Here is a 22368-nt window from a genome sequence, read left to right as displayed (position 1 = left end):
TAGTTATAATTTATATTTTGAAAAGAATCCAATGAATGTAAGAGATTTCTACAAGTGGCAGAGAGTGAAGCATGATGTGCAGCTGGTGAAAGTATTTTGTTTTTATATTCTCTGAAAAGGATTAACAACCGTTAAATTGCTTAAACGCTGGTTCTCAGAGATATTTAATTTTTTTCAGCACTGTAAATGTTCAAATGGGCAAAAGAGATAAAACGCTGGTGGAGGAAATTAAAAGGGAAACAGGAACATGAGTCAGACGTTAATTACTGTGCGTTGATTCTGCTCAGTGGAGAGGACTCTGAACCTATCGGCCCTCACTCTGCCAGCCTGTTACTCAGACACTCCAATAACACACAGTGTTCCCATTAGGGGGCTTCACTGGTGAGTTATTTAGCCCGTCCCCAGGCCAACCATGTGCAGACTCATGCTCGGACCAGATTAAATGCTGAGACACCGATCAAACACTCCGCTGTGAATCCACGTACTAAATCACACACACATCTCTTTGTCTGACCTACACACATATCAGAACAAGGACAGGACACAGACTGCTCATAAATGAGGCCTGATAACTGTGTACACACACACACACACACACACACACACACACACACACACACACACACACACACACACACACACACACACACACACACACACACACACACACACACACACACACACACACACACACACACACACACACACACACACACACACACACACACACACACACACACACACACACACACACACACACACACACACACACACACACACACACACACACACACACACACACACACACACACTTACTGGAGTTGAGGAGGATCATGGCCTTGAGGCAGACGTACTCCTCCCTCTGCAGCTTGAGTTCTCTCACCCTGGATGTGGCAGCTATCAGCATATCAAAGATCTCTGAGAAGCCCTGCACACAGTTCCCCTCTTCTCTGCCGAACACAAACACAGACAGATATTTATCAGACAGACACTTGTTTACTTAGACTATTAAAAGGCACATTAGACAGATGAACGTGCATGACTCCAAGTTACCCTGGGATGAATTAGTTTTGTGACACATCTGTGATTGAAGGATTGAATGTGAAGCTACACAAAGAGCAGAAGACTCCATTCATAGAACGAAGCTTCGTACATCTAGACGCTATTTGAGTCAAATGTTAAGGTACTGGCACTATTGCACTATTTATTCTATTGTAACACATTTCAAAAGCAAATAGTGTGCGTTTTTACTGAATTAGTTACCAGTGACCTTAGAGAACGATATCTTACTCACAAAACATGAGTTGCATTTTTAAAACACAACAATTAAATCTGTATATGATGTTGAATCAATACAGTGTAAGTGGGGAGGCGTGTGGCGCAGTGGATAGAGCCTTGGTGTTTGGATACAACATACTATAACATTCTGCATTACAGGCACTTTCAATATTTTACTGTTTGCTCTACTTTAACATGTTTCTAAATGTCTTAATGCCAGACTTTACAACAGTAGTTTACATTGTGGTTTTAAAGCTCTTACTAGTGTTAATTACCTAACTACTGCATCCTACACAGACAGATACTTTGTTCCTTTGAGCTGTGGACTACAGAGCATGCACTGCATCGTTTCTCTGGTTAGCTGTGTTGATGAAGAACCCACAAAGGAAGTGTTGGGGTGGTGCAGTGAGAGAGGTCAGGGCACTTTGTAGCAGCTTCAGAAGCGGCTGAGCACCAACAGAAATCTCCCTTAAACTAAATGCGAGCACATAAGAAGGCAGAGCTGCTGCTGCAGTTTCTGAATGACACACTGTGGTGGGGTTGTCAGTTTTCTCTCCTAAATTAGGAGGAAATGAAACTACACCTTCATCATTAACAACATGATTGAGATCAGACTGTGGGTGGATGATCTATCATTGCTTCAAAACTGTCCAAAGGTCAGAGCCGAGCACACGGTGTTCTTTCTGTTGAAAACCAATAAGGATGTTGATCATTGAGCTAAAACAATACAAGGGATAATGATGTCGTTGCCAGTAGACCTTTTCCCATGTAAGGAGTCATCCTTTGAAAGTAGAGTGAAATACAAACACACATTTTCCAGTCATTTTTCAGATTATTCTAAAATAAAATTGGGTGGAAATGACGGATTAATGATGAAAACATCTACAGTATATAGAGAATGGATTACAGAAGGTAAATACATTGAATGGCAACGGGTCTCTAGTGGACAAATGATCTAATGGCATTATCTTTAACATGCCGTTTCTTATTTATAGGCCAATATTTATGCTAACACCAACGACTTAAACTTTAACTATATATTTATTTGTTGTTCCTTTTTTTTCTTTTCTCTTCACTATATCTGTAAAGCGTCTTTGAGCACCTGTAAAAGCGCTAACAAATTAAATCTATTATTATTTGTATGTGTGAGGCTAAATCCTGCAATGAGAGCGATTTTAAAAGGAATGGTTTCAGTGGAACACATGCAAAGGAAAATGTCATTTTCTATAGCCCCTAAGTGACCGTTTGTGTTTTAACCAAAGCAATAACATTAAATATACTATTTTAACTATGTCAAGAGTGCGATCAAGGTAGCTAGCCTCTCTGTGGTCGGCGGTCAGTGTTACTCAGTGTGATACTTTTTGGATCAAACAAGCTACATCAACAGCTGTTTGTTTGTTGCTGTGCCTTTATAAGTGATTGAGAGCCCTAATATTCAAAATAATAATGACACACTGTCCCTTTAATGAAGCAGTAGATATGTGAGGTGTTGGGGGGGGGTACCTGCTCAGGCTGAGGTCGGGGGAGAATATGAGTTTCCCTGGATGGTCCACGGACCTCCACATCAGCCCCATCATCAGAACCTCCAGCCAGCAGCACTCCAGCAGGTGCACCTGCTCCAGGAGGCCGAACTCCACAAACCCTGAGGAAACACAGGATCAAATATTAACTGTGTCTGATGATTTATAGGACTGTTACATTTCTTTGCGGTTTATTTAATTTTATTCGGCTTTGGGAAATTGTCAGGTATTTTTATAAGGAAAACAATTGTTCATTTCAGCACTAATTTACACACACACACAATTGTAATGTAATGTATTATGCCCCACATCATGTCACAACCACTATAGTCTAGCAGGAAGGGCCCTCAGATTTTGAGATACCCCTACCCGAGGTAGAGCAAATGACAACAATGATTTTTCTTATCTTTAGGGTCTCCCATTAATGAAATTGATTGTTGTCAAATTTTATTTGGGGGAAAAAAAAAATGTTTTGGTTGTTCTTTAGAACTACCCCAATCCCTGAAAAAGAGCCAAATTAGACCAGGCCGAATGTGGGAAAGGTGACTAAAAAGCCCATAACTTGAGAATGACCTCTCTTTTCCTCTTCAGATTTGCTGAGGTACGAACCAGGTGGCTGTCCTACATCACCAAATAGTCAGACAATTATTTAACTAAAAAAATACTGAATTATAGTCCTGTAAACTTAGCTTTAGTTTAGACGGAAATTGTACTTTTTGGTGATAGGAACATAGGACTCCATCACTTTTCTCTCATTTATCAGAAACACAGAAATCCCTAAAAAATATACATTACTGAATTGTCTAGGGTGCTATTGAACACTAACCAGTAGTTGTATGGAAATATCTGGTACAGTTCTATTGCAAATGAGATTTCTTTAGACATAGGCCTACCTCTTCTCTGAGACAGTCACATTCAGAATCGGGGAGAAGTGGCACAATAGCCTATAAGTTAAGAATGCTCACTCTGATGGTCATTATATTTGGAGAGGGACATACCAGGTGGCTGAACTACATCAACAAATAGTCAGAATAAGAGTAACCCAATACAATCAAGTGTATTAGTTCTAAATTGCAAGCCTCTAAAACATAGGTGTAAATAGTACAGGTTTTATTGAAACTGGAAACTTAATTCAAAGTACAGTATACAAATCATCAAATAATTCAGTGAGAGGTCAAGTATATAGATACTAGAATATAATGTTAAATGTCAGGTTCCATGTGCAAAACCCGTACAGGGAAGGCCAACAGAGAGGCACTGGCACTTGCCATGCAATGCCATGCACTCACTGGCTGTGGCACAACAAGTAGTTTGTACAGAATAGGAAAGACAACAGCATTCACCAAACTCAAGAACCATCTCAGCGAGCTCAAAGATCTGGCCCATTGTGGACTCTCTGCCAGCTTGGAAGAGTCTTTGCCAGTCGCAAGACAATTTGCGCTTCTGCTATACGGAAAAAGGAAAATTGGACTGATGCACAAACTTGGATGAACTGAGGTTCATAATTGCATCACCAACAGATGCAGCCTCGGAAAATCTTCCACCAACAGAGGATGCATTTCAACAACATGTAAAGAGCAATGTTTCAGACAGCGATATGGTGTCACAGCCCGAACCCAAACCCTTGTTATGGAGTCCTGTTGGCAAGGGGTGGATTGTCAGAGATGGGGCCATTCAACCAGTGCTATTTCCAAAACCCCCAGCACCTACAGAAGTGAGAGACATTACTCACTTGTATTGCAAAGTGTGGAGAGAGTGGAAAGTGCCAGTGCCTCTCGCTTGGGCTTTCCTGTACGGGGTTCTGCAACATGCTGTGCAGAATGTCAACATGTGTCCCCTAACGTTTCTGAGGAACCTGACATTTAACATTATATTCTAGTATCTATATGCTTGACCTCTCACTGAATACTTTGATGAATTGTTTACTGTACTTTGAATCAAGTTTCCAGTTTCAATAAAACCTGTACTATTTACACCTATGTTTTAGAGGTTTGCCATTTAGAACTAATACACTTGATTGTATTGGGTTACTCTTATTCTGACTATTTGGTGATGTAGTTCAGCCACCTGGTATTTCCCTCTCTAAATATGATGACCATCAGAGGGAGCATTCTTAACTTATAGGCTATTGTGCCACTTCTCCCCCATTCTGAATGTGACTGTCTCAGAGAAGAGGTAGGCCTATGTCTAAAGAAATCTCATTTACAATAGAACTGTACCAGATATTTCCATACAACTACTGGTTAGTGTTCAATAGCACCCTAGACAATTCAGTAATGGTATACTTTTTAGGGATTTCTGTTTTTCTGATAAATGAGAGAAAAGTGATTGAGTCCTATGTTCCTATCCCCAAAAAGTACAATTTCCGTCTAAACTAAAGCTAAATTTACAGGACTATAATTCAGTATTTTTTTAGTTAAATAATTATCTGACTATTTGGTGATGTAGGACAGCCACCTGGTTCATACCTCAGCAAATCTGAAGAGCAAAACAGAGGTCATTCTCAAGTTATGGGCTTTTTAGTCACCTGTCCCATATTCGGCCTGGTCTAATTTGGCTCTTTTTCAGGGATTGGGGTAGTTCTAAAGAACAACCAAAAAAAACATTTTTTTCCCCCAAAATAAAAATTGACAACAATCAATTTCATTAATGGGAGACCCTAAAGATAAGAAAAATCATTGTTGTCATTTTTTCTACCTCGGGTAGGGGTATCTCAAAATCTGAGGGCCCTTCCTGCTAGACTATAGTGGTTGTGACCTGATGTGGGGCATAATACATTACTGTGTGTGTGTACCTCGGGTAGGGGTATCTCGAAAACTAAAGCCTTTTTTGAGGACTTGCTGCTGGACTACTAATGAGCAGTATTTTTATTCTGTGGAAATACTGACCCTGTGGTTTCTGTGTCATATTATTTGCCTGAAGCAAAGAGGAGGCTTAAATAGCCTGAAGCATGCACTTTGTTCAAAACGTTAATATTGTGCAGACAACAAGTCGGAATCAATTAGCACGGACCCGACTAACATGCTCAATAAAACAGAGACAATCACAGAGTCCAGACAGAGCCGCTCTGCAGCCATGAGCAGGAGGATGAGATAAACAACATTTTATTTATTTAAAAATACTCTATCTTGGACTTATAATATGCTCTATGATAGCTTAAAGAAAACCCGTCAATATATTAATTCTGGACTCAAAAAAGATGAAAACTAGAGAAGTAAGCAGCTACCATTACCAAGAATGAAGTGGATTGTGAAAGGTCCAGATGTTCTATACAGACACGTTGATGTTTATATAGACATGTCTCTAAAACTGCTGCAGGTTTTTTTCTCAACTCTTATGTGACTTGAATATTATCATAAGTGAGGAAGTCTTTATTTTTAAGTTGGGAAATATTCTCATTTGTAGTTAAATGAGAAGATTAATACCACACTCAGGGCAGTGCATTAAGTGTGCAGCTACATCGAATGGATGAAAAGGCGGTTTAATGTAATGCCATTTTTATTTATTTGAGAAGGGACCGTAGATATGTTTTAACAATAGCACTTGAGTCCGTTATGGTAATGTGACATGCTCACTTCCATCTGCAGGACCTGGTAGTTGGATGGCATTTGTAGAGAAAAAAAACAAAAACACAATTATATAAAAATAAGCACGGTGATAGAAAACATAAGCACAATTATTGATTTGCTTCTTTTTTTTTGCCGAGAGTTAAGATAATTAGCATTTTGTCATTACTCAGGGCAGTGCATTAAGTGTGCAGCTAAATCCAAAGGACGAAAAGAATCAGAAACGGGTTTATTGCCAGGTAGGTTCACACGTACCAGGAATTAAAAAAGGTAGTTTAATGTAATGCCAATTAAATGTTTGTTTATTTATTTGAGAAGGGACTTGAGTCCTTCATGGATATGTGACGTTCTAGATATGTCCCGATCCGATCACGTGATCGGGGATCGGAGCCGATCACGTGATTTTCAAAAGATCGTAATCGGGAGAAAAAAATCGGGGATCGGGATTTTTTTTTTTTTTTTTTTTTTTTTATAAATACTTTTTTTTTTTTTTATTATTCAATGTTACAAAACAAAAATGACCATGTTCAAGTCTTAAAGTCATCCTGAGGCCTTAGTTTTGGTTTCAAATTACACAACATCATGTATGTGTTGCTTCTTTGGGGCTTGTTTTCATAGACCTGGTTGCTTATTTCTCTCAAATCTGGCAAAAGAGTGGGCAGGGCGAAGTGTCTAATAGTACCAGTAAGCTAACGAGTACTGAAAGCTTTATTTTGTTTTGATCCAATGCTGCACAACTGAACTGATCCAATGCTGCTGTGAAAAAAAGAAGCTATATCCATGTTGGATAGAATATCCAATTTAAATAAAAAAATAACCTTAAGGGACAACTTGAATGCTTTTTTTCTTTTTTCTCTCTTAATGCATTGCATAAAGATCGGATCGGGAAAAATCGGTATCGGCAAATTGTCAAAATCAAATGATCGGAATCGGATCGGGAGCAAAAAAAAGTGATCGGGACATCCCTAATACGTGCTCACTCCCATATGCAGGACCTGGTGGCACATTTTAAAACACATAAGCACAACGAAAGAACATCAACACATTGATAGAAAACATAAGCACAATTAATAGGACAACGGATAACTCCAGTAGACTTTCATATTTCTTGATGCTATTTAAAAGTCTCCCCTGCACCCCCACACCCACCTGGGATCTTCTTGGCCCAGCTGATCATGTGGACCAGCTCCTTGTCGGCCAGGTTGGTGAGCGACATCATGACGTTGGCTTCAGTCAGCGGCCGGTTCATGTCCTTCATCAGGTAGATCTCCGGCGGCTCCGCCTCCATTATCCTGGAGATCAGGTGCTCCGGGGTCAGAGCCGGAGGGAGGGGTGCGTTTGATAAAACCACCACTGGTCCGTTTAACGCCTTTGGGAGGTTGGTTCTGCTCTCAGAGGACAGACGGGTCACTCGCCTCGTCTGGGGATTCCTGCAGTTTGCACGCTCCTTACGCAAACCTGACATAAAGAAGATGTTCACATTACTGCTAGCATCCTTTACTAAAGTAAGTGGAGAAATACTACAGTCTAAGCCAGTGGTTCTCAACTGGTCAGGCCTCGGGACCCACTTTTTACTTGGTCAATAAATCGCGACCCAACATTTTGAAGCAATCAAATCTATTCAACAAAAAATTGTGCTGTAATATATACGCTTTTCAGCATACAATATTAATACAAGTGAAGTACAGTGCATATATCCCTTCACAGAACTAAAGTATGCTTTTCCGGGAGATTTTTATAAATACTAACAAACTATGCATTCTCGTACACTCTGAGAACAAAATAAATAAATCTATTACTACCCGACATATTAATAATATTTTATGCCATTGTTTGTTTTTCACTTAGTTCTGACAGCTTGCTGCTCCTCACAGAGAGAAGAGCAAAGAGGAGATAGTCTGTGTGAATTACTTTAAATTGTGGGTAAGGGTAGATAGCCCCCATTGTTCTGTGACCTGTCAATCATCAAACCGGGGGTCAGATTTCATTAGGTGTTCATTTGTATCTGAAGTTGTACCCATGGATGTATAAAGAATAGTTCTACCGCAAAGTTATTCTCCGTGGGGACTTCCGGCAACAATCTTGATTCTGATTGGCCAGAGACTCGAAAAAACATCAGCAAAGATATTTTATTGAGAAGATGATCACTACGTGACTACTGGTCTCCGGTAATTCCAGTCCAACGCCTACTGCATGCACAGCGTTAGAAAATTGGGCCTTCAAAATAAAAGTTTGACATTTTTCCCCCCCAATTTAAAAAAAAAAAAAAAAAAAAAAAATGTCTTCACTCACACATCTGCGACCCACTCGAAACGGGTCCGCGACCCACTTTTGGGTCGCGACCCACCAGTTGAGAACCACTGGTCTAAGCAATAGTCCTGAATTCTAAATATTATTTGAGAAGAGAAGTATTATCAGCTAAATGCAGGGGTAGACATTAAGGGTAAAATGCCACTGGCCTGGAGCATTCGTCCAAAAAAAATCGACTTATAATGAAGAAAATTAACACATTTGTTGCAATAGTAATTCATGCACTAACTACATTACTACTTTTACTACAACATTTGAATCATCAGTTCTTCCTCATTTTCCTCAATTGTTCATATTTGGTTTATTAAAATAATGATATTGTGGTCATTGTTAAAAAATGTCTGCTATTATTATGAGTATTATTATTTGTATAATGCATTTTCTGCCTTCCTGTCATTAGGAGTTAGAAATGAAATGGCTATGTAATAGATGAGATTAGAACCTTCATTCTCCTAAACTGCTGGGACATTTCGCCAATACCTTTTATATTTTCTACTCTTCACTTACTTGTCAGCATAGGTCGGCATTGATGTACATAGCCGACAGAAGACCTTGTTTATATTGGCATATTTGAGAGGTGCAGTGACGCGTCCTAAAACCAGGAAGTAAGCTGCTGGTTCCCTCGACAAAAAGCAATGGGATTTCTCCTCAGAGTTTTGGAAAATAGCTGGAAATAAGGTCTGTGGAAAACGAACCTGTTTGATAAATGCACGTTTTGTTCAGCCGGATAATCTCCACATGTCTACCCTACTTTTATAATTTTCGAATCATAAATCTAATCGATAGATTATAAAAGGGTTTTAGGACGTCAACTCCATCGATCAAGCTGGCTGAAACTTTCTCTCCCTCTCCTGTCACTCTCCTTTAACTCCTCCGGTGACTTTATTTTATTTGAAGATTGTTTTTTGCCTGGCGCTTGACCGGTTACCGCTGGTATTAAAAGCCTTTTTGGCGAATGGTTAGCTGGCGCGATAGTCTGTAGTGAAGGAGCGCGCACCCGCTCACGGGAGCCTGCTCGCGCTGCGCAGCAAACAGCTGTTTGCTTTTCACCCAACAACGACAACCGACTAACAAAAGCGTTAATAAACGAAACAATTTAACTAAATTGCAAGTCAAAATACCAATACCACAGGACAATTCTTTTTTTTAAAGCAATATTTTTAGTGGCCCGAGCGGGCAAGTAGAAAGTACGTTATGCTGGCCCGGGGTGTCTAAATAGTGCTTCCGGGCCAGCGGGCCATTTATAATGTCGAGCCCTGAAATGTACATCAAATATCAAAAGTAAAAATAATTGCTATGGCTCTTTTTACATTATGAAAGAATATTAAGTTATTCTCTTATTACTGCAGAATACATGCAACACATGTTTAATAATTACAATATGTAATCAATAAAAAATATAATATTAAAAGATAATACATTGTTTTTCAAAGTGGTACCAATTGTAGACACTTTTAGAAAAACTGGGTTTATTAGAAGTACAGACCTGTCATATCATTTTTGTAAAAGTAACATAATAAAAAGCAACTATGAGTGTTATATAACTTCCCTGCATCTGAAATGTAGTGGATAAGAAGTATAAAGTAGTACGGAAATACTCCAAACAATTGAGTGACTGAATACAGTGAGAGAGTGTACTTAATGACATTCCACCACTGCATGTCACACCATACACTCTGTATTTGTGAAACATAACTCACACTGTATGTATATTTACATATTTGTAAATTGCCATGTTTTAAATGCTATTAAAACCTGCTAAAACTGATATATCTGGCTTCTTGGAGGCAGAACAATATCAATCTGTGAACATAATACTGTCATCATCACAGTATGGTGAACCTATTGCAAACAGTTGCTTATTAAATCATCCAGCAGATAATGACTGTTATAAACATTTACTGCCAGTCCTACTTCCGACCCCGATTAATTCAAGTCCAATAAATCTCTTTTTCAGTTTCATGTCGATTCGGATAGCAGTAGTTTATGGTTTCCACTAAAGTCCTGAGGGAGGTGTCTGGCTCTTTAGTTGCTAAACGCTCCAACATGTTCACCAGATAGTTGCCGACTTTTCTGAGCAGGTAGAGAACAGAGGGTGTTGTTGATAAAAAAAACATCTGCCTGCTAATCTGAAAATTACACAATGAACCAAACACTATCGGATCTCCCCATGGCCTTTAACTATACTGACAAATGAATGACTAGAATTCCTCCACAGCCACAGAAAGCCACTTCTCTTCATGCAGCTGTTGAACCAATCAAACTCACATGGAAATAAACAACAACACTCCCGGCTGCTGCTCAGGGAAAAGGACATTCTTGGACAAACTAAGCCACGGGGAACTGATGACACAGATGACAACCATTACAGCAAGTTGCTTTAAAGAAAATGAAATAAATATCCTGACTGGAGACAGTTTCTGGTTCCTTTGAGGAAGACAAAATGCACGAACAGAAGGAGAAATAAAACACACATTCAAAATGGACACGAGAAAACAAAAAGACACTTACCACACTTGGTCATGCCGACTTCACAGCATTTGCGGAGACGACATGCCTGGCAGCTCTTCCGGCGGTTCTTGTCTATCGTGCATTGATTAGTCGCCGGGCAGATGTAGTCATTGTGTCCTGAAACAAAGAGAAGCACAAAATAGAGGACATGACGACAAAAAAGGACGGAAGACATATGACCATTAAAGAGGGTTTCATCTATTCCATAAAGCAGATATTGACATATTCTGGATCAAATTGAATGTTTCCCTGCAGGTGGAGGGGCTGGGAATGTGAGGGAACCATCTGGGCCCAGGAGTTCAAAACTTTTAATCCCTATCTGATCAGATCAGATTTGGATTTTGGGGAGTTCAAAACCAAAAAACAGGATTAGGATCAATTTGATATCCGATCAGATCAGGAAATCCAATCCAAGCTTTAATCTGGATCAAATTTTCAAAACGGGTAGTTCCAACCGACAACACAGGATTGGGATCAGTTTGATCCCAAAAAACTGGATTATCCTGATCCCACCAGAGGGGTGGATTTCCAGTGGATTACCAGAGCAAAATGTACTGTACAATTTATTTAAAAATATGTTTCAATATAAATAAGATGGCAAAGTTTGTTAACTGAAATAATAAACAATTTTTTGCCTTCATGGCAAATCAATTTTATTTTTCATTTTTTGGTCATGTTTGTGGTGGCCTATTTTTTGTTTTCAACCAAATGTTGATGACATAAATGTTTATGCTCATGAAAGTATCACAGCAAAGATTGTCAATCACAAATGTAATTTAGATTAAAGAAAAAATACCTTCAACAAAAAAAAAGTCCATCTGTCATCACCTTTCAAAAGTAATTGCGGACAATACAAGGTATATGCAGGAATCCTGAGGTCAAATTTAATACCTTTTAAGTCCTTTTTTAAGACCCTTTCCATACATTTTAAGACCTCATCCTAACTTTGAGTTCTAACCGGTTACATTGGCTACACACTTTACCTCACATTTACTATATTGATTGTAAGATAGCACAACTAAACAGAGTGCAGACAGACTACTGAAGCCTCCTCTCCACATGAACTTCAACCTCTCTGTGAAGGTCAGGTTTAATGCAGTATGCTGCTTTGTTGATTCTGTACTCTGTGTTCTTTCATTCCAGTAAAACTCCTCAGAAACCATTAGAAACCAGTATTTGACCAATAAACAAAACAATTGACAAAACTTTGAACTATGAAATATATTAAACTTTGGTGAGCTTAAGCAGGGTAATGCCATAAAGGAGCTCCCTCACAAATACCCAGGGTTTAAATTGGGCTGGGGCTGTCCGGAGCTAAGCCCTGGCACATAGGACGATGCTCTGACGTCATCACCCTCACACATTTGTCATATGTTTACAAAAAACAATATGTTAAGACTTTTCTCGTTCTTAATATAGACTATATTAGGGTCGATATGTGTTGACTTTACTTTAAAATAGCAGATCTCTGTGACCGGATATAGTTTGGCTTAGACCCCGGCCCCACGTGAGTCTTCCGTTCACACGCATTCGATTCATTAATGTGTCCGTTCACACTAGACCGCTGGAAACGCTGTAGTACATATGCCAGGCCTGTAAGTGGCGCTGCTGCCGCCACAAAATACACCAAAAGCAGCGAAGAAGACCCCGGAGCATGGTTGCCATGGTTGCCCTTCTGTTTATTCTCCGCGGTGGACGGCGTGTTCTCCTGCTGTATCTCTCAGGTAGTCCACCAGCAGATGAAAAACACCCACCTCTCGGCCTCTTCCAAGGGACGAAGGAACCGTGCGGTAGAGTTTCCGTTAAAAAAATGTTTCCGCCGGTCAACATGTCTGTTAAAGTTTAAATCTTCCGTACAAAATTAGAAAAGTGCCGATCAGAGGCCTTCTTTGTTATTTATTGAGCTTTAAAACAAATTGATAACGACTCTGTTCTCTGTATAATATAATAATATTTAATAAACGGTGCCTGCCTCTCTTTTCCTCCCCCTCTTCTGACAGCCCAGCAGCAGCAGGAGACGTGGGGAGAGGGAGAAGGGCTATTTCATCGTTATCAGAAAATGATCATATAGGGCTTACACACGGAGCCGTTGGAACCCCAGAGCGTTGCTTATGCCGGTCTACCCTCCTTGGACCCCCCCACAGAGCGGAGCAAGGCAACGAAACTTAAAATAATAAGCAGCATTTTACGGCGCGCTATGCATGGGGCCGCCTTGAGGGGGTTTCCCGACATGACGATTCAGTAAATTAAAGGGTGTTTCATGTTGTCGTTGCTGTGGGAATTCTTAATACCTTGGAAAATGCCGTTTAATACTTTTTAATAGCCTTAATTTTCGCTAAATTGATTTATCAACTTTTAATACTTTTTAAGACCCCGCGGACACCCTGCAATAGATGTCTGCAATGTGGTCTCTTGTCTTCCTTGTATTATTTTTCATGTCCACTAGATGGTGATCGGTAGGATTAAAGCACTCAGGATCTAGTCATCTTGAAAAATCGTAATCTGGATCAGGCTGATCCTATCGTGAATTGCTTTGAACTCCAGGGACAAAATCTGGCCGATTTGTCTGATCCTGGATCACAAAAAATGGGATTTCAAAATCTGATCGGATCTGATTGAGATTAAAAGTTTTGAACTCGTGGGCCCTGGAGATTAAACACCACTTGAAAGTCTCAACAAAACCTGAACATGGAGATCTTCAGGAAACTGGTGCTCCTGACATAATGCCACCCCCTGTTTGTTTGTGTATCACACACTCAAAGACCCCGTGTGTTTTTGAGTCTCACCTTGGATGCTCCTCTTGAAGAAGGCCTTGCACCCCTCACAGGACCACACACCGTAGTGGTAGCCCGAGGCGTAGTCGTGACACACGGCGCAGAAGTGGAGGTCCGCCTTCCCTCCGGACGACACCACGGCCTCCTCGTTCTCCTGAGAACGCCTCCTCGCACTCTTACTAACAGAGAAACGGGCGTCATTTCAAAGGACACAAGGAATACAATCAGTTCTCAGTAAGAAATCAGTTCTCAGTATGAAATCTGTTCTCGGTATGAAATCTGTTCTCAGTATGAAATCTGTTCTCAGTATGAAATCTGTTCTCAGTAAGAAATCTGTTCTCAGTAAGAAATCAGTTCTCGGTATGAAATCAGTTCTCGGTATGAAATTTGTTCTCGGTATGAAATCTGTTCTCAGTAAGAAATCTGTTCTCGGTAAGAAATCAGTTCTCGGTATGAAATCAGTTCTCGGTAAGAAATCAGTTCTCGGTATGAAATCTGTTCTCAGTAAGAAATCAGTTCTCAGTAAGAAATCTGTTCTCGGTATGAAATCTGTTCTCGGTATGAAATCAGTTCTCGGTATGAAATCAGTTCTCGGTATGAAATCAGTTCTCGGTAAGAAATCAGTTCTCGGTATGAAATCTGTTCTCGGTATGAAATCTGTTCTCGGTATGAAATCAGTTCTCGGTAAGAAATCTGTTCTCAATATGAAATCAGTTCTCGGTATGAAATCAGTTCTCGGTAAGAAATCAGTTCTCGGTATGAAATCAGTTCTCGGTATGAAATCAGTTCTCAGTATGAAATCAGTTCTCGGTATGAAATCTGTTCTCGGTATGAAATCTGTTCTCGGTATGAAATCTGTTCTCAGTATGAAATCAGTTCTCAGTATGAAATCTGTTCTCAGTATGAAATCTGTTCTCAGTATGAAATCAGTTCTGAGTATGAAATCTGTTCTCGGTATGAAATCAGTTCTCGGTGTGAAATCAGTTCTCGGTATGAAATCAGTTCTCGGTAAGAAATCTGTTCTCGGTATGAAATCTGTTCTCGGTATGAAATCAGTTCTCGGTATGAAATCAGTTCTCGGTATGAAATCAGTTCTCGGTATGAAATCAGTTCTCAGTATGAAATCAGTTCTCAGTATGAAATCAGTTCTCGGTAAGAAATCTGTTCTCGGTATGAAATCTGTTCTCGGTATGAAATCTGTTCTCGGTATGAAATCAGTTCTCGGTAAGAAATCTGTTCTCAGTATGAAATCAGTTCTCATTATGAAATCAGTTCTCAGTAAGAAATCTGTTCTCAATATGAAATCAGTTCTCGGTATGAAATCAGTTCTCGGTAAGAAATCAGTTCTCGGTATGAAATCAGTTCTCGGTATGAAATCAGTTCTCAGTATGAAATCAGTTCTCGGTATGAAATCTGTTCTCGGTATGAAATCTGTTCTCGGTATGAAATCTGTTCTCAGTATGAAATCAGTTCTCAGTATGAAATCTGTTCTCAGTATGAAATCTGTTCTCAGTATGAAATCAGTTCTGAGTATGAAATCTGTTCTCAGTATGAAATCAGTTCTCGGTGTGAAATCAGTTCTCGGTATGAAATCAGTTCTCGGTAAGAAATCTGTTCTAGGTATGAAATCTGTTCTCGGTATGAAATCAGTTCTCGGTATGAAATCAGTTCTCGGTATGAAATCAGTTCTCGGTATGAAATCAGTTCTCAGTATGAAATCAGTTCTCAGTATGAAATCAGTTCTCGGTAAGAAATCTGTTCTCGGTATGAAATCTGTTCTCGGTATGAAATCTGTTCTCAGTATGAAATCAGTTCTCGGTAAGAAATCTGTTCTCAATATGAAATCAGTTCTCATTATGAAATCAGTTCTCAGTAAGAAATCTGTTCTCAGTATGAAATCAGTTCTCATTATGAAATCAGTTCTCAGTAAGAAATCTGTTCTCAATATGAAATCAGTTCTCATTATGAAATCAGTTCTCAGTATGAAATCAGTTCTCAGTATGAAATCTGTTCTCAGTATGAAATCTGTTCTCAGTATGAAATCAGTTCTCAGTAAGAAATCTGTTCTCAGTAAGAAATCTGTTCTCAGTATGAAATCTGTTCTCAGTATGAAATCAGTTCTCAGTATGAAATCTGTTCTCAGTATGAAATCTGTTCTCAGTATGAAATCAGTTCTCAGTAAGAAATCTGTTCTCAGTATGAAATCTGTTCTCAGTATGAAATCAGTTCCGAGTATGACATCTGTTCTCAGTATGACATCTGTTCTCAGTATGAAATCAGTTCTCAGTAAGAAATCAGTTCTCAGTATGAAATCAGTTCTCAGTATGAAATCAGTTCTCAGTATGAAATCAGTTCTCAGTAAGAAATCTGTTCTCAGTAAGAAATCTGGCCTCAGCATGCAGGGCAGTTTAATGAAGTGTGCGGCATGTTGCATTCTAATGATTCATTATCACCTGATCTGGAGAGTGATTACTGATTATTTTAGATTATTGCAGCATTTGTTAAGCAGGGAACACTTGAGGTGATGAGAGAAATCTTATTTATCTCATTCTAATTTACATGCATTTATTTACACAATGTGTCACTTTTCTCTATTTTTACTTGTTCTTATGTCTTGAGTCAATTGTTGTTGCATTGTAAGAGGAGCCTGGCCCTTAAGATTTACAATTCCAAACTCCGCTGTAACTATTGTGCATTTGGAAATAAAGCTTTGAAATCTTTAAAATAGTATCTTTTCACATTGGAAAAGGTTATATTTTGACTGGTAAGGGAAAATGTTGGGTCTAGATAACGCAACTTTGAAGACTAACGGCCCGTCTGCACTACAGGCATCAAAAAATGCTTTCAACGCTTCGCCCATTCACTTGAATGGGGTGACGTAGAAGATTTTTAATCTTCGCCGAACTGCATTGTGGGAAGCATGGCATGGCTTTGCAAGCATCACGAGCATCTATCGGCATCAGGCTCGATGCTTGGCATCAGCCAATAAAATCCTGTTTATGCAAATCCCGCCAGTGCAAGCGCAGCCAATCAAACCGCGTGCAAGCTGGGAGAGCCAGACCGCAGTTCATTTCCTCATATTCCAAACGAGATATTACGGAAGCAAATCACCCGGTTCTTTACGACCGGAACTATTTACCGGGATACAAACCGGAGGAACCAGGCATGGAGGGAGGTGGCAGAGACAGTGGGTGAAACTGATAGTTTTTTCGCCTGTTTGGAGAGTTTATATCCAGTTTACTTCGTTTTAACATTGCTATTGCTTTGTATGTCGGGGGCGGGAGATTCATGTGATTGGTTGCTCGCAAAAAATCGCCAAGCTTCAGACACGCCCAGCTTCAAGATTTGTTCATGCCTGTAGTGTAGACGGGCCGTTAGTCTCAAACTGTTTGTCTATTAGTTAGTAAGTGTATCAACAGATATTTGTCAATAATTTAGATTTGTTGACTTATACGTTCAGTCATTTGTTTAAAAATTAATAATTGAATTTTTTTATTTTTTTATTTCTGTTCTAACAAAATGTGCAATTTGAAGACAAATTTGAAATTTGGCTCTAGGAGTTATTTGACTTAAACAATAGCTAGAAGTAATGCACCATTTTAAGCATGCTTCTTGGTTAATATCAAGCTGTCTTTGGCTCCTTGCTGTAACAAATACAAAGTTCCCCTCTGTGGGACGAATAAAGGGATTCTGATGCATCCTACCTGGTCATCAGGACGCCGTCCCGCAGCTCCACCCAGGGGCTGTGGACCGGCTGAGGGGGCCGAGCCTGGGCCTGGTGCAGGGGGAGGGGCCCCACATGGCTGTGACTGGGCCAGAACAAGGAGGGGCTGAGCGACTGATGGACAGAGGGGCATTCGGAGATACCCTGCCCGGCGTACGTGAAGATGGTCGGACTGTAGAAAGGGAGGGGGGGAAAGTCGTGGCCGATGTCGGTGTACGGGGAGGGGATGCAGATGGGCTGGTTCTCCATGGATAACCCAGGAGAGGAGGCCCTGAGGGGAGGAGGGAGGGCGCGACATCCAACTCGACTGGAGTCCACCTCCTGCAGCTGGAGGAGGGGATGCTCCTTCTCTTGAAAAAGGGCGGCGGCCATCATGATTACAGACGATCTCGGTATCACAAGATTTTCCACATAATCGATAAAAGATAGGAGTGTAGGATGGAGTTATCCCCCGGTGTCTTATTAACGAGAAATGGCCATAAACACTAAACCAGCAGATCTACCTACACAGAGCGGGGGTGTTTAATGTCACTCAGGTGATCACTTTGTAGACTCCCAGAATGATGGATGGCTTTAATAACACCTGCGGCTGATTCAACCTCACTGACTGAAGTGCTGGAGTGAATCACCTGCTGTGAAATCATCCCGACGAAAGTCTGTCCACTTCAGAGAGACGAAGATGTTCAGGAGTCTGACATCATTAAGAGTCAGATGTGTGGCAAGCCTTTCCACCTGGGAGAAGAGAAAAACAAAAATACTGTTATGAACTGCGGAGGTGACGCATCATTAAATGTCGCTTAAGGAAGGCTGCATCTAGCAATTCGGTAACAGTTTACAATAACATTACCCTTGTTATGTGCCGTAGTGGGTTTGTGTGTGTGTGTGTGTCTCTCTCTTTCCCCCTGATTGTCTCCAGGTGCAGCCTCTCCCTCAGGTGCTCCCAATCCCCAATCAGGGCCTCCATAAAGGACCTGAGAAAGGCTGCAGTCGCTCTCTCCTTCTCCTCTGGCTGCATGTGTGCAGCATGGTCTCTGTGTGAGGCCTAGTTTAACGTGTGTGTTGTTCATTGTTAGGAGATGTGTAACTTTGTACCTTGTTAGTCACTTTCTGTTAGAAGAATGTTGTTTTAGTTTACTTTGCAAGTTGGCTGGAGAGCCCTTTTTCTTTGATCAATTAAAAGACCATCTTGTGGCTTCACAAACCGGTTTCTTCTCCTTTTCTCTCTTGCCCGGTTTTTTTTGTATTTTGTTACTTCCCTTTGGTTCCCCTAGTCCAGTAGGGAACGTAACAACCTTATAAAGGGTTTATAAATTAGGTTGTAAACACTTTATTAATCATTAAGAACCATCTATAAAAAAATTCTAACAGTTTTCATACATCAACAAAGGCTCACTATTTGGCAAGAGGACTAAGCCCTACATTGGCTACTTAACGAGAATCAACTCAGTGAGCAACAGATACCAAGGATGCTAGCTGATGACGAAGTATAAGTAGCCAATATAAGGCTTAGCAGTACAGATAAATGTGGGCTCACTATTTGGCAAGCAACCGGTCACAGTTGCCCTGTTTATCTCATGTCTTATAAAAGCTTATTAATGATTTATAAAGTGTTCACAACCTAATTAATAAATGAATTACAAACTATTCGTAAACCTTTATAAGGGTAGTCTTATTGTAAAGTGGTACCAGCAATTCTTCAAAGAAAATTCAATATCTCAAGTTGTACCTCGTCTCATCAGCAATATGATGACATGATATACAGTTTGTTTTATTCAAATATATCCGATAATATTTTTGGAAAACACTAAAGTGAGGTTTTTGAAATTCAAGAGATGATATACAGTACTATGGCAACATTTATATTTTTCTATAAATTAAAAGTCAAAATTGTGACTTCAACCCTGTCCTAAACCTGCCAAAGAAATACAGATTCAGTAGGTGAAGACATTTTTTTATTTACAAATTACTTGGCAATATTGACCCAGATTCTGAATTCATTCAAAAATATTTTTCCATTATACAATTAAACATTTCCTATTTGTGCATAATTTTTTAGATCAGTAAAAAAAGTGTTTCTTTTAAATGTATGGAGGTTCATACACTATATTAAACACATTCAATCAAACCCCATCAACCACATGTAATTTAATAAAAAGAAAATGATTCTCAATGTTCATTAAATATATATTGTTCTGGCTTTCTACGGTCAATACCTTAAAGGAAAACATGTCATCAAATGTAATCAAAATCTAATTTTGATGCAATATTAAGGATATGAATACTGTACAAGTAAAAATCCAGGCTTCCAGTTGCATTCAAATACCACAGCTTCAAGGTGGAGTTTGACTCCTTATAAAGAAATTCAGAGTCTGAAAAGTGACAAGCGGAAATACAACGGCAGAATTTATAATGTTCTTCAGACAGACAGATGGTAGATCAATAAATACAACACACACACACACACAATCAGAGGCAGACGCACATGTTGGTTTACTCTTACGACACCAGATAAGTTAATCATTCCTGTTCTGCAGCAGTCTGTCTTCAGTCAGAGTTGGTACACATTATCTCCCCCTGCCTGGCACTCGGCTCACTTCTTAAAGTCATCATTCACCCAGAAGAACACGGATCTGGTAATCTTCCCAAACGGCTGAGAGACACTTTAGGTTCGTCTCGCCAACAAACCTAATAATCCGTAAGAGAAGCCGCAGTTCGTGCTGTGCAGAGCGTAAAATGAGCACTGCAGAAATAAAACTGCGAAGCCGCAGCAGGGCACAGCTGAACTTTCATTACATTGGATACAACAAAAAAGCACTAAATCCTTATTTTTTTATGATAACACATTAAAATGTTATCGGAGAAACCACTCTTACAGCTGTGGAAACATTTGGGGAGAAGGAGTTATTTAGGTGTGCTGATCATTACTCTCGTCGTCAGGTTTTTATTTCTCCAGCTACTACTTGAGTTATTGTACGTGAAAGTTATGACAAGCTACTGTATATCAGATATAACTGGAATCTGTATGGACACATTGTGTTCATGCTCTTTCATTATTGTACCTTGATTGATGTTTTGAAAACAAGTGAGAAATACATTTTTTATTGCATCCCATGCTTCATTGTGGACACATAATGTGTCGCTACGCACTTACATGGAAGGAGACAACAATCCTATTTCACTTGACAAACCCTATAAGTTAAAGATTTCTAATGCATTTTTCTCCAATAGCAGAGGCACACATGCCTACTGTATCTAACACACACTTGCTTACCCCATTAAAATCTAAAAAAAGTTAATTTCTGTATGTTGGACTTTAAATGGTTTCGCTTGTTTAAAGTTAATGCACCAGCACTTAAATTGATATGTGAAGCTAATGTGTTTTAGGGTTATGGCTGTTGTTCTGAATTTGAATCCTTGCACTTATTGTAAGTTGCTTTGAATAGTGTCACTTTAATTAAGTGTAATGTAATGTAGTAATGTCTTGAACCTGACAAATAAAGTGGTGAATACAAAAGAAGTATTAAGCATCTAAAAACACAACTACATTTTTAAATGTTACTACATACTGTATTGCATCTGCGTTAAGGTTTTTAATGTTAACGATATACATGTGAGAAACTTCCTCTGAACTTTGGGATGCTTAACATGCACCTATATGAAACACAGAAAAGAGAAAACTCCAAAAAGCATAAGGGCCTCTTTAAGATACTGAATATATATATAGCGACTAGACTTGTGTCTGTGGTGCATGATTGTGGATTCAGATGCCTACACGTAATAACAAAAAAAGCATTACTCTAATCTGTAACAGCAGCTCAAAGGCAACTGAATATTTGTTTTTTTAAATGACATTTACAAATGACCTATTTCTGGATGATAACACGAGAGTTTCTTGGCAGCGGGGAGATGGCTTTACCCTCGTCTTCTTAGAGTTTATCATGTCTGAGTTCTAGACTGATGACTTTCCACAATATCAAAGAGTTGAAGCAATTCTCCGTTTGAGGTTTAATAATCTCGCCTGCCAGCTGATCTGTTTCGGCCCGAGTCATGGGGAATGATTGATATTATAAAGTAATGCACTGGCTTATCAACACATGCAGCCCTACCACCAATAATACAACAGAAATAAGACCCAACCTAAAGGTTATTAAAAAAGTAAAGACTGCTGATATGGAGTTTCCAATGACCTTGTCACTGAAGCCAATGAGCAGACTACTAAAACAAATGAGATAATTTAAGAGATTATAAAACAGATTGTGGAAAGATTTAGTTGCTTCATAACGATTAAAAGGGTAAAAGCAGATGTGGAAAAGTTGTTGTTTCCTTTGAAGCGCTGACCTTGCCTTGAAACCTCCTTACTGTATCAATCTCCAGCCGCTGGCAGCTCATTTAAAAAGGAAAAACTACCACATTTCCTCTACAACGCTGCTCATCCTGTCACACAGATGCTGAAGAATAAACATTTTGCTCCATTAAAGAAACAATGAAAAAAACAGTTTTTTATATGCCGAGTATAACCAATGTCACAGACCTTTCATAACGCCTAAAACGTTTTTTTACTTTATAATGCACGTGTTACTAAATATATTTAAATATGGAAGGTATCTTAACCACATTTTTCCGGAGGCGGTAAGCAGCTAGCGCTTCTGATCTAAGCTAGGCTAGTTAGCATTCAGTTTTTAGCA

The 22368-nt window shown here is 39.5% G+C and overlaps 1 protein-coding gene across 3 annotated transcripts in view; it reads right to left on the bottom strand.

The window, feature by feature from the left end:
- esr2a (estrogen receptor 2a) overlaps positions 1-22368 on the bottom strand; it is a 68800-nt gene that overhangs the window by 3224 nt on the left and 43208 nt on the right. For all 3 annotated transcript variants that reach the window (XM_079645493.1, XM_079645494.1, XM_079645495.1), the window contains 6 exons: positions 17664-18415; positions 13972-14138; positions 11186-11302; positions 7514-7822; positions 2782-2920; positions 817-950 (listed from right to left, as the gene is read on the bottom strand). In XM_079645493.1, coding sequence (XP_079501619.1) covers positions 817-950; positions 2782-2920; positions 7514-7822; positions 11186-11302; positions 13972-14138; positions 17664-18058 — 1261 coding nt within the window. In that variant the 5' untranslated portion in view covers positions 18059-18415. The remainder of the gene's footprint in view (positions 1-816; positions 951-2781; positions 2921-7513; positions 7823-11185; positions 11303-13971; positions 14139-17663; positions 18416-22368) is intronic.

The sequence above is a fragment of the Notothenia rossii genome, assembly GCF_949606895.1.
Source record: "Notothenia rossii genome assembly, chromosome: 8".
In the NCBI taxonomy this organism is placed as follows: domain Eukaryota; kingdom Metazoa; phylum Chordata; class Actinopteri; order Perciformes; family Nototheniidae; genus Notothenia; species Notothenia rossii.
This window is presented reverse-complemented; position numbering and strand designations above follow the sequence as displayed.